Below are 13,093 nucleotides of genomic sequence, written 5' to 3'. Positions count from 1 at the left end.
CAGAAGCGTTCCACAGCAAGAATGTGCCGCACTAGGACGCCATAACTTTTTTGTTATCACATTCAAATTTACATTATTAAAAATTAATTTAATATTTGATTTCATATTTTTTTCAGGCATGTCAATAAAAAATTCATCTATAAAAAGACTGCATCTAGCAATTGTAAATGGGCCTGGTTTTATTTCCATTGGACCGGTATGGATAACCGTTCAGGCCCATATCCGATTATGGCGGGGGTTTTTTATTTTTATTTTCCCGGAGAATTGGCGGCAATTTCGAAGGTTAATCGACGGGATGTGTTCACTCTCATTTCTCACTTCCAATACCAGTGATAGATTTGAATCTTTTCACAAGACGATCTCCAACTTCAGGTGTATGGGAAATGTACAGGATCAAAGTCTTCGATATGATCGCTGCTCATTTTCCGCGAGATTTTCATCGCAAAATCGCAGCTCTAGGTTACGTCGGCTACAACACAAGTCGGAGTTATCGGTTTGTTGCCTAATCCCTATCAAATAAAATTGATTGGTTCTCAATGCCTTATTTTCTACCTTATGGTGAACTAATCTATCTATATCTAGTGTTTGAGCAAAGTTTTGGAGCTTAGGCGTGAATGTGTGGATTATTTCTGTATTTTGTGTGTTTGCTTACAGTGTTTCGCTCTATTGCTCGTTCCTTGAATTGAATCCTTTAGATTTCAATTAGTATCTGGACTTCGTATTTCCTTGCGATGATTTTCTATGATCTCCAACACTGATACTTCTCCAAGTCAATTCACGAGTTCTATATAGAAGTGCCACAGTTCGTTTACTGCTGCCACTGAATTTCCGGATTTAGGAATCAAATCTGTGGCTAAATATGGAAGCGAGTTACTAGTTCCTTCTTGTTTCAGGGAAAATGTTAGTCAGGTCTTCATTGAGATTTCTCTACTCTTCTGTTCTACATTTCCTTGTTTTCAATTTTTGGAGTCAGACTAAGTAAGGAATATAAGAAATATATCTCCACTGTTATAAGCCTTTTGGAGAAACCCAAAGCATGAGAACTTAGGCTTAAAGTGGATAATATCTTACTATTGTGAAGGATCGTAGTTTCTAACGTGGTATCAGAGTCATGCCCTTAACTTAGTCATGTCAATAAAATCCTCAAATGTCAAATAAAGAAGTTGTGAGTCTCGAAGGTATAGTCAGAAGCAACTCAAGTGTCGAACAAATGGTGTTCTTTGTTCGAGGACTCTAGAGAAGGAGTCGAACCTCAATTAAGGGGAGACTGTTTGATGACTCCATAGGCCTCGTGAAAGGCTTTATAGTGTACTTTGTTCGAGGGGAGGATTGTTGAGGATGCTTGGGAGAGAGTCCCCACATTCACTAATCTAGGGATACATCTCCATTGGTACGAGATTTTTTGGGAAAACCCAAAACAAAACCATGAGAATTTATGCTCAAAGTGGACAATATCATACCATTGTGGAGGGTCATAATCTCTAACCGAAGCTGATTAATCACCATTTGCTGGTCCTTACTTTTCCGTCCATGCTAGAATATTCTCTGATAAATAGTAATCCTGTCACCAAATTTTGAATAGTGTGGCGTTGGAAATTGTTGCCGTTGGGGTCGTTTTCATATAATTTCATCAACTGCATGCTAGTAAGAAAAGTGAGCCCTCTGTTACCGATAGGTCTCTTCTTCTGTAACCAAGTAGGCAGTAAAATATAGTGGAGATTTGATCACCAAGGACCATCACATAATGTGTGTGCTTCTCCCCATCTTTCTACAATTACTCATATTTTGATGAATGGTCTCACCCAGAAACGAGGATGTGATATTGGCGTTAAAAGTTCTTACTAGGATGAGTACAGTTGCAACTTCAAGTGACCGACTTGTTTTGGTAGATCGAGTTCAAAATGATTGCTTACTTCTGTTTTTGAAATTATTTTAAGATTTTGATCGTACAACCATGTGTGATATATTGACAAAATTATTTGTGGTCACTAATCACATTACATGATTATAAATAATATAACAAAAAGGTATGTAAAAGTTATCTAGGAATCATGTTAGGTTAAATAACATTTTTAGTTTTTAGATTATCATAAAGCAATTTAGTCAATAAACTTTGTTTGTGATTTAGTTCTTATATTTCAATATTAGGACAATTTATTTTTTAAGTTTAATATGTAATAATTTAGTCTCTCTACCTCAAAATTTATAACAATTTAGTTTGTATGGTAATATATATTGGTAAGATTAATCAATTTTTTTTTTACATATGCTAATCAATAATGTGATTAAGGATTAAGTGTGTTAATAACCTACAAACATTAAGTTATTACGCAATAAAAAAAGACACTTTATTATGATGAGATTTTTTTTTGTGATTAAATTATTACAAATTAAAAATACATGCATAAATTGTTATAGGAAGTTCAAAAATTAGATTTTAACGAACTAAACTTTAAGATTAAATTATTACCTAAAACTATTTTTTTTCCGTGCAGATTTCTTGCATCTGTTATTTGAGAAGTCGCAGGAATCCGCGGCCCATTAATTTGCAAAACAGGTGATGTTATGTAAATTGATCTTTGATTGTATGCTTCAAGCGTTAGGTGTAGTTGTATGTAGATGATATCAAACCCCTCCGGAATATTATTAGGATTATTATTATTATTTCAAATGAAGTGCTGATGGGGTAAGTTGGAATTTAGGATTTCTTGTTCAAGATGTGTTAAAACTTTGATCAACAATAAGTATAGATATATCTTTTGAAGGAAAAAAGAAAATAGGAAAAAAAGAAAAAAAGGTAACGGGTAAATTGTTTTAATTAAAAATAAATAAATAAAGTCAAGTAACGACTTTCGTGTATTTTATTGTTTCATTCGTTCATTTGTTTATTGGTTGGTAATAACTTTTGACCATGTTGAAGGGTTCTTTTTTCTTTGTCAATAATGTTAGCGTAATGTGATCATTGTCCAACCTCTTTCTTATTGCTATTTAGTTTGTCTTTTTGGCCATTTGTTTATTTCTGTTTTTTACTTGATCTTTTTGTGAGTCAATAAAGAAAAAGATAAATAAATAAAGGTAAAATTTGTGGACATGAAAATGTGAAATGAAATATAGTAAGAGAACACTTTTATTTTAATATATATAAAATATATACTCAACCATGTGTAAGTTAGAACTTTTAACTATTATAAAAGATAATTTTGAATTTAAGTAGGAAGTTATATTTGGACGAGTAATCTTACCTACGGATTCCATAATAAATAATTTTCTATTCTTACTCATTATCTATGGATCCCATAATAAATAATTTTCTATTTTATAAAACATGATGTGTGGCATATTATTATTATGAAATGTGAACATTTGACATACTTTCATATTTACGTTTACTCCGCTCAATCTCTCTTATATTTTGAAAGATATCGAATAGGCAGTGTATTCAGAATTGGGAGACTTTTATTCTTAACATGTCTCAAATATTATTGCTATTTCAAAAATAATAGTAATGTATGTGTATAAAGTCAAGCCTGCTCCTAGGAAATAAAGCTGTTTTATTCCTTTAATAATTCATATGGAAAATATAATATAATTTGCTGTCGGACAAGCCCTCTCCTAACCAATAAATTATTGACGGAAAATTCTGAAGTCTTCTCTTTCTCTAGCCTTTTATCTCATGGAACAGCAGGTTAGCGTTCGCAGGTGGTTGGCAGCGATTTTAATTGGCGAAGTATGTCACAATGGTATGCTGTTTGTTTTTCCGCACAGATTTTTTTATTGCATTTCTTGGGTGGGAATTTTTTTTATTTTATTATTTTTTATTATTGCGATTACATGTGAACTTAAATGATTCTAGTCTACAATATTTCCAAATCAATTAAGTTGGGCAAACTTTTCTTTGAGATGATTAGATTGTTCTTTTTTTTCTTACGAATAATAAGCTAAAATAATCACCAAGGGCGATCAACTGAAACTCAAAAAATTGAGGTAACTGATTGAAATCAGTTGGACTGACTTTGGTCGATTCATTTTGGTTCTATATATATATTACATTACATACTTTTATTTTATAAAATTAATGCAAACCAGGTTCTATATATATATATATATATTACATTACATTACATACTTTTATTTTATGAAATTAATGCAAACCAGGTAACATTTCTTGGGATTGTAATCCATGGTTATATTTAGTAATAAAATATATCAGTTTTCTAATTAAAAAAGTAATTGATTGGATAGTTTTACAAAGAATTATCGACACAAAGAAAATAGGAAACTAGGCATTGTGTTTCATTATTTTCTAAAAAAATTAATAACTATTTCTTTTTCTAACTTCATTGAAATGGGTTACATTTTAAAATTAATATACAAAATAGATAAGCCAAAACACAACAGTAGCATCTTATTTGAACAGACAAGGGTAGTAATGACATTTCACAAATAATTATTATTATTTTTCTCTTGAATTTTTAATCCCCAGAAAAAGCTGTTGTGAATTGTGATTCAATTCCGACGTCATGGGAATTGTAGAATGACGTAGGAGTTGAAGATGCAAGGGTAGTAATGACATTTCCTATGAGGCTCACCCAGCGCCTGAATTCTAGAAGCACAGTCGGCCTTAGAACTTTGAACTGATGTCAAATTACTGTATGAATTTCTTTCTCTGACCAAAAAAAAAAAAGCAAGCTTCAAATTGCGTCGGCCTTGGAAGTTAAAAATGATGTCAAAAATACAGTATGAACTTCTTGCTCTGACCAGAAAAAAGTAAACTGATAAAAGTGTTTTGACACCAGAAGGATTCTATGGTCACCCTGCTTCCGATTTTAGTTTATCGTGATATATTAACCAACCCAACGACACTTTCTTAAAAAATCCAACTTTTTGGTTCCTTAAAACACCTCTCCCTTTGAACCTTTTTTTTTCTTGAATCCTTGGATTAACACACCCAAGAAAACCCAAGAAATTGAAATTTGGCACGATCAACATATGTTTCCATTCTATTAGACAGCTCTGTCTTTTCTGTAAATCATTCAACTTTTTTGATCATTTAGTCACTCCATTTCATCTCAATCTCTTCTAAATTTGAGCAATCGCCATCTCCGTTGGCATTTCTTCCACACCTTTTCTTGGGCGCCCCTTTGGGTCTCCATTACCATCTAGCCTTTTTAGGTGCCGACGCTCAGCTCATTTTGGCTCATCTCTGTGACGATTCTCCTAATTGTTGCAAGGGGTTTAGAAATCTTTCTTGAATTTTGATGTTTTTTGATCCATTGAGTTGTGTGGTACAACTTAAAAGTGGTCTGTGTGTAGATGAGTGACACTGTCTGTTGCAACGATGGCTTCCTGTTGCTTTGCAATCCTGAATTGCTGTAAAGGAAATAGCAGCTCAGAAGAACCGGCAGAAGGTGAGAATCAGGTAACTTTGTTTTTCTTTTGTTGATTCTAGGTTAATTTTATATATTCTATAATTTTTAAAATAGGTTTCCATAAATTCTGATTGTTTGGTGAGGCGAAAAGGTTTTTTATTTTTTTATTTTTTTATTTTTTATATAAGTAATTACTTCGACTCTTTGGATTTGAAATTGAAATGATTTTCTGTGTTGTACTTGGTTAGGGATTGCTGTTAACAACAATGTACGCATCTTTTCTTATAATTCACTGAGGTCAGCCACTAGTAATTTTCATCCATCAAGCAGAATAGGTGCTGGAGGTTATGGAGTTGTCTACAAAGTGAGACAAATGACAATCTAATTTTTATGGTTCTTTCCTGTAATTTGTTCCCTCTAGTTACCTTTCCCATATCAATTCTGATACATTTTGAATCTGTCATTGATTTGCGAGGATAGGGAGTTTTGAGGGATGGTACCAATGTTGCAGTAAAATCACTGTCTGCAGAATCTACCCAGGGAACTCGTGAATTTTTAACCGAGATAAATATGATATCAGATATAAGACATCAAAATCTAGTTGAACTGATCGGTTGTTGCGTCGAAGGCACGCATCGAATTTTGGTGTATGAATACCTGGAAAACAACAGCCTTGCGAATACTTTGCTTGGTAAGCTTCCGAAGCATTCAAGTGGATTTTATTTATCCTAGGTCGGTTTAAATTTGTTCTTATGCTTGTAAGAAATTCTGTTTCTATTCTGAAATTTGAGTGCGGTTAACATGTGTCTTATTGTCAGTTTAATCTTCTGACAATGTCCATTCTTTATGTAGCTTGTAAACAAATACTTGCAGTCTTATCTGTTTAGTTGATGAAATTATCATCAGTATAAGATTATCATGAGCAACTATCATTTCAGGTTCATTGAGTAAGGATGTCGTTCTGGATTGGCCAATGAGAGCTAAGATTTGTCTCGGTACAGCTTTGGGTCTTGCATTTCTGCATGAGGAAGCTGAACCGTCTGTTGTTCATAGAGATATCAAGGCTAGCAATATACTTCTTGACAGAAACTTTGATCCTAAAATAGGAGACTTTGGGTTGGCTAAACTTTTCCCGGACAACGTTACTCATGTTAGTACTCGAGTGGCCGGAACTGTGTAAGCGCTGTCTTTCATTATCTTGATATTTCTGAACCTTGCTTCGAAAATATGCTGAGAACGACTTGTTTCCATTGTCTCCTCGTTATTTTTGGCAGAGAAGAAACTTTACTAATTAATTTGCTGCTTCATCTGTGTAGTAATCGGTTCTCATAAATAGATAAAATCAAAAAGGGAACTTTAACAGTTGATCACCGCTATCTTTATGGCTTATGCAGCCTACTCTAGAACCAAAAGTCACCATTATCTTGATTTGACTAATGAGTTTACCAAGGTCAAGTAGTCACTCAGGAAGTAGCTTATCTGATCAAGAGAGATCAAATGTGATGTAGCCATGAATTGGCTGTTGTGGAAAGGTCCAATAAAAAGGTGCTGAGTGGTACATAGGTGCATTGCATTCTTAAGATCTGGTAGCCCATCCCATTTTAGTTTGCTGTCATTGGTTTTGCTTCTTCAGTCATCCTCGCACCCTCAAGATGAAACACAACACTAATTTCTTGATCTTTTATCGCATCATATTCTGTTCCTCTTTTAAGTATTTTCTGACCATTTCGTGTGCCTTCAGTGGATATTTGGCTCCCGAGTATGCACTCTTAGGACAGTTGACAAAGAAGGCAGATGTATACAGTTTTGGTGTGCTCATGCTGGAAGTAATCAGTGGAAGTAGCAGCACCAAGGCAGCATTTGGAGAAGAGTTGTTGATTCTCGTGGAATGGGTACATTTCCATTTTTTTAAAAAAACAAGAACTTATTGCTCATTCATTTATGGAGTTGAAAGTGACCTTTATTTCATGAGTACTACTGTTATATAGTCACCAAGGCTATAGATATGGATACAATATAAAGGGTAAGTGATTTTTACGTAGGCAAGTTAAACTTGTTAGAACTTATTTTTTTGGCATCGTCAATCATATTTCATTTCATTTGTGTGAAAAGGATTTGAGACGTGGATGTATAATCATTTTCCCTGCAGTATACGTCAGTTGATAAATGTGATTTGTGCCACTTGTAGACTTGGAAATTAAAACAAGAAGGACGGCTCGTAGAACTCATTGATCCGGAACTGATCAATTATCCAAAGGCCGAGGTGGTGCGTTTCATTACGGTTGCACTCTTCTGTACCCAAGCAGCAGCAAATCAAAGGCCAACCATGAAGCAGGTCGTGGAAATGCTTTCAAGAGAGGTACACCTTAACGAAAAACTACTGACAGAGCCTGGAGTATACAAAGGACACAAAACTAGGAAGTTAAATGGTGGTGCTGCTGCTGCTTCTATTTCTGGGGGAACATCCTCCTCCCATGGAATCAAATATAAAAAAGCTATGAAGACTTCTCCATCTTCATCTCAATTTAACAGCTCAAACAGTCTGACTCAAATGCTTCCTAGGTGATACTTAACCACTGCTCCTATTCACCTTGTAGTATTTAATATTTTAGGTCCCTCCTTTAGATGCTTTTGCTTTTGGTTTCTCAAAAACGTCTCATTGGAGATAATATTTCCTTATTTGTAAACCCATAATCTTTCCCTTATTAGCTCATATGGTACTACTCTCAATAATCCTCAACAATACAATACTGGGAATGTTTTGGTGAACGGATTGAAGATGATCAAAGGGTTTGCAGGGTTGCTGCTGCACTTGCTTGGGAATAACTGCCGTCTATGTATACATAAATTATTTTCTGTTCGTCTATTGAACTTCCTGAGCGGGTAGGAAAAACTTGTGCCTCCCGTTAAAGAATAGAATATATTTATACTCATGTCTCCTGCTTTTCTGAGCTCAACAAGCGCAGAAACCATGAAGGCTGAGGAGGCTTATTAAACCATGGGAGAATGGGACGCAATTTAGGTGCTTCTTTTTGTTGTATTGTCTATTTTATTAATTTGTTGTGTAAGGTTATTGGTGGATGTTTGACTTGTACGAGTGCTAATGCCACGTTTCCTTTCTTCAAGAAAGGGTTAAAGTGGGGAGAGCATAATGCAACGTTTCCTTGGATCCAGCTGTGAAGAGTGATATTGAGTTGAATTTTCGTAGTTAGGGAATCAAAGCATTTCTTTGGAATAGCTTTTTCAAATTTCAAATAAATGATTTTTCCTTCTTTTTTAAATCTAGTGGATATGGCTGCTTTCGCTCGTCAAAAGTTTACCTTTGACTATTTACGTATCACTGCTAGCTTTATGATTTTAAAATGTGTCTGTTAGGAAGAGAATCTATTTTAAAATGCGTCTATTAGGGAGAGAATCTAGTTTTATTCCGACTAGTGTCTTACACCATCCAATGACTTGCTCGGATACCATCGTGAGATCCCATGTCGATTAGAAAGTAGAACAAAACATTTCTTATAAGTGTAAACATCTCTCCTTAGTAGACACGTTTTAAAAATTGTGATTAACAACGATACATAACGAGTCAAAGCGGACAATATCAAACCATAAAATTTTACTACTTAGTAGTCACAGCATGGAACAAGAAGAATTAAGCCAAGCTAACTCAGCATTGAATCAATTTGGGTCAACACCTGGATTCGCGATTAGTTACCCACCTAGAAAGGCTAAAATTAAAACTCACATGGAAAGACAGTTAACGATGCAGATGCCGTCTACTAAATTAAATGAAAACGAATGCCCCCACGCATTGGGAGTATCGATTACTGTACGATCATCAACCAGGGCAACCTTCATTTAATTTGGCCTTGTTCTGTGTGAGATCTACCTCGAAGTGACAAAATAACACATTACTAGGCAACCCAACAACACTATTTGTGGCGTACGCTATATGCAGTCTTTAATGATCAACTTTTCAGCCCTACGCAGTTGTTGCCCATTCACAGTAACATCATGATCTAAGAGTTTCTTTAATTATGAACTCACTTTTAACTCATACGTTCTGATTATAATGCAAAACAATATATGACCAGAGTTCTTGAAATTTAAAATTAAACATATACATACAATCCAAATGACTAAAGACTATAATTACCAGATTCTTGCAAAACCATTGCAGTCCAGATTTGCTAATGAACCAATTTCGTAGTCTGTGTATTTACACCTGTTGAAGTAACCATTCAGAATAATATAAAATATTTCTCTCTCAATACAACTTGCAAAACAAAATTTTATATCGACTAGGTAAGTGAGACAAATTATCTATAGAAGCATGAAGTCTTTTGGGTGATTCTAAAATAGTAGAAAACACGAGAGTTTATGTTCAAATGGGGCAATAGTATATCATTGTAGAAATATGTGAAACTTCTATTATCCTTATATAAAATATGCTAATTGAAACAAACTCAATACGGAGTAATCTTACCAAGTAGTATTAGAATATAGTGAAGTGGCAGACCATATGTACAATTCCCAAACAGCAGCTTCCATCCACCCAATTGGGTCACAGTAAGTTGAAAATTTCTTGGGGAACAACATAGTAAAGCAATAAGAATGAATTTGTGATGCTAAAGCAACCTTAAACTGGAGAAGAACTTCTTCAGGGTTTTATGACCCCATGTTATGTCATTCTGAACGATACTATCGTTGACTTCCTGCAAATCAGATTCATTCGCAATTTTATTTGTGTCATCCTCTTGTCTAATTTCACTTTGGACGACATTTTCTTCATAACTTGACTTCGCTTCCATCTCTAGTTCTACCACGACATCAGGATCCTGTATGTTCTGAGATTAATACATAAGAAATACGAAGGCATTAGAACATTATATAACACAGTACAGCAGTAGATGAGGTTGAATCAATCATAGCACAAAAGAACTAAATTAGTGAGTTGTAGTCCCATGCTTCCAGAGTGGGATTTCAGTTGCTATCAAATATTAGATCACAGGTTTATTTGCATTTTTAAAAGTTTAATAGGTAATTGAACGTGTAATTTGAAGCAGAGCATTAGGAGAGAATCACAGTTATGTTTTACTCTTATAGGCTATACCGATACTTGATGGCATGAAAAATGTTTGGTTGTGCGATAATTTGAATTGCTGGTGGTATGAAATAAGCAAAATAGAATTAAGATACCAACATTGGAATTATCAGGCCATAGAACTATGACAGCGATAGGCGAGGCTTAGTATCGAAAATTATACAAGATCACTTGCATGGCCAGTGTCAAGTTTCATCATTTGCACATATCAATTCGAAAACATTTAAGCTATCAAAAGTTATGTCCTTTGTAGTCAGGATCTCCTTCAAAAGTACAATACACGGTGCACACAAATTGCAAGGTCGATTTTTGAGGTAACAAAAGTTGAAGCAGGAAAAAAAATGCTAAAAGTAGGTCAGGCCATCAAGCTGTTACCTCAGGTAGTTTATGATCGTTAGATTCATTAATTCCATCGATGGAACCATCATCTTTGACTTCATGTTGAGGTGCATCCTGATTTGAGGTTGTTGGTGTTGGAGGTAAACCAGGAACTAGAACAGGAACGCCATAGTTGATAAAGCTTTCTTGAACATCCGCATTCCTAGGGATCTTCGCTGTTTCTTCTTTCTCATAATTTTCCAAAACTTCCTCTGTTCTCTTTGTTTCACTCTGGGATATAATTGTTGTCTCCCCATTTGGATTGCCGTATACCTCGCTCACATCCTTGTTACTTGTATTGAGAATGTAGCTCTCCTTTGTTGAGATTATATTCGATGCCATAATATCTTTGGTATTCTCTTCTGAAGCAGAGACATTACTGCCATTTTCTTCTGAAGCTGAGATGTTACCGCCAAGAATCAACACTTCATGCGATTCCACCGATGATTTTTCTACTATTGAAGCATCGGCAAGAGCAAATGATGAATCCTCAATCATTAACTTTTCTGGGACAACGGGAGAATGATCATCCTGGTTAACAATGTTTTCTTCTTCACTGAGCATCCGTGAGTCAGCACTATCCCAATCTTCAGAAACGATGATTGTATTAGATGTTTCCCAGGGTTGAAATATTCGATCAGGACCAGGTTGCCATACGACATTCCCAGTTTCTCCTTGAAGTACGAATTTGAATTGGATTGCTTTTCCAACAGGAATCTCCTAATTTGCCAAGAAAAAAAAAATTATGACCAAATATTAAAATCGTCTAAGAAACTTGTTTCTTTATATTGAGATTTTTATGTTCTTGATATCTCTACTTACCACTTCTGCTGCCCATAGATGCCCATCTGCCCAGTTTAAAGGTATTGCACTTGTAACGTCCCAGGAACCAAAACTTGGATCATCACCTACTACAAAGAAATGCTCCCCAAATGTACACTCTTTCTGCAGCTGGAATTTGACGCGAACTGTCTTTGATTGATCTGTATAAAAGATGTCGATACAAAAGTATGAGGCTATTTTCCCAGAGGAAGTAATCATTTATTATAAATCATTTTGACTTACTCGTGCCTTGATTCTCAACTACCTCATTCTGAGTATCTGCCTGCAAAGAACCAGTTGTACCAAAATCAGGATGATTCTATTAGCATACATACATCCTTGCAACAATCTTTTCCACAATCACTTCCTAGATTTTCTGGAAATAATAATCTACATATTGTTGAAGCATAGCCATTTCTGGACTTCCGAAGTTCCTCTTATTCTTGCTTTGATCTAACATAAACCTTCAGGAACCGACTCCTTTATTCAATGAAGAAACTGACTTAATGTCGAGACATACAAAATATGAGTAAATAAAGAACAGAGAATGCGTTTAATAACTCAAGATCGACGGCGTAGCGCTATCTTAGTCGGTGAGAGACTTTCATATGAGCAAAATCGCACTTTGAAGGCTCCTTCTTAGTTACAGCAACTTAGTTTACACAGCTTTAACTCCCGATCATTCATCAAGAATCCATAAACAAAATAAACCGCGAAGAAAGTTTGCACAGCTTATCTCTCAATCACACATTAAGAAGCCATAAATAATAATTAAAAAACGGTGAAGAAAGTAATCCAACAATCCAAGATTCTTCAAGAAAACAAAAAAGATACCAAACGAAGCCGTAGAACAATCACAAAGCAAGAACTTCCGATACCGAAAAAGGAAGAGACCTGCTGATGAGACGAGAAGCAAGAAAGAAATTCAATGCCTCCCCGGCGCAACGATACCAAATGCTGAAGTCCAGAACTAGTCAATTTCCGATGCCTCCGATAAGAGACGAATTCAGGTCCTCCACAAAGAAGACGCTCTTTCAGCGAAGAAGCAGAGAAGGAAGAAGGAGCTGCATTGTTACCGATGATGGAGTTGGAGGTCGCTAGGGTTTTCATCCTCTCCACAATCTTAGTCTGCCACTGACAATGACACTCTCAGAGCTTAGGTCTCGCGCCTTAATGGAGTTTCTGGTGGTTGCCATTATATAACGGTGGGGCCTCGTGAGGATAAGGGAAAACGACTTCTCACGTGCATCATCCGAATCGAACACGTGTCCCAAATGACCAATGGGATCACGTGGGCATACGAACAAATCCAGGAATCTCATGCTTCTCATTAAATTTATCCACTCGCAAACGTTTAGATCACGATGAAGTTACATTTTTTTTTTAAAATCCATGAAATATAACAAAAAAAAAAAAAAAAAAA

General features: G+C 35.3%; 2 protein-coding genes and 1 long non-coding RNA gene across 6 annotated transcripts; 2 read left to right on the top strand and 1 right to left on the bottom strand.

Annotated features, from left to right (window-relative positions):
• The first annotated feature begins 167 nt into the window (after positions 1-167).
• Positions 168-3,962, top strand: LOC111441648. The gene is made up of 3 exons (XR_002710207.1): positions 168-493; positions 2,496-2,557; positions 3,700-3,962. It is a non-coding gene; the product is annotated as an uncharacterized LOC111441648 (long non-coding RNA).
• A 767-nt stretch (positions 3,963-4,729) lies between these two features.
• Positions 4,730-8,540, top strand: LOC111441641 (putative serine/threonine-protein kinase). 2 transcript variants are annotated; one of them, XM_023078703.1, is made up of 6 exons: positions 4,732-5,408; positions 5,618-5,733; positions 5,850-6,060; positions 6,308-6,545; positions 7,111-7,261; positions 7,558-8,540. In XM_023078703.1, the coding sequence occupies exons 1-6, from the start codon at positions 5,339-5,341 to the stop codon at positions 7,933-7,935; spliced, it is 1,164 nt and encodes a 387-aa protein (XP_022934471.1). In that variant the 5' UTR covers positions 4,732-5,338; the 3' UTR covers positions 7,936-8,540. The 2 variants fall into 2 exon arrangements, with proteins under 2 accessions (XP_022934472.1, XP_022934471.1); XM_023078704.1 differs by lacking the exon at positions 5,618-5,733 and having other exon boundaries at positions 4,730-5,419.
• An 841-nt stretch (positions 8,541-9,381) lies between these two features.
• Positions 9,382-12,855, bottom strand: LOC111441639. 3 transcript variants are annotated; one of them, XR_002710200.1, is made up of 6 exons: positions 12,565-12,855; positions 11,914-11,953; positions 11,671-11,831; positions 10,846-11,568; positions 9,853-10,204; positions 9,382-9,591 (listed from the first exon to the last, which is right to left on the bottom strand). XR_002710200.1 is itself a non-coding variant. In XM_023078701.1 (5 exons), the coding sequence occupies exons 1-5, from the start codon at positions 12,778-12,780 to the stop codon at positions 9,995-9,997; spliced, it is 1,359 nt and encodes a 452-aa protein (XP_022934469.1). In that variant the 5' UTR covers positions 12,781-12,854; the 3' UTR covers positions 9,769-9,994. The 3 variants fall into 3 exon arrangements, 1 of the variants encoding a protein (XP_022934469.1); XR_002710199.1 differs by having other exon boundaries at positions 9,853-10,213; positions 12,565-12,854; XM_023078701.1 differs by lacking the exon at positions 9,382-9,591 and having other exon boundaries at positions 9,769-10,213; positions 12,565-12,854.
• Between the last annotated feature and the right edge of the window lie 238 nt (positions 12,856-13,093).

This window comes from Cucurbita moschata, unplaced genomic scaffold, assembly GCF_002738365.1.
Source record: "Cucurbita moschata cultivar Rifu unplaced genomic scaffold, Cmos_1.0 Cmo_Scf00004, whole genome shotgun sequence".
NCBI lineage: Eukaryota > Viridiplantae > Streptophyta > Magnoliopsida > Cucurbitales > Cucurbitaceae > Cucurbita > Cucurbita moschata.
Note: the sequence above shows the minus strand (reverse complement) of the source record. Positions and strands in the feature narration are given on the sequence as shown.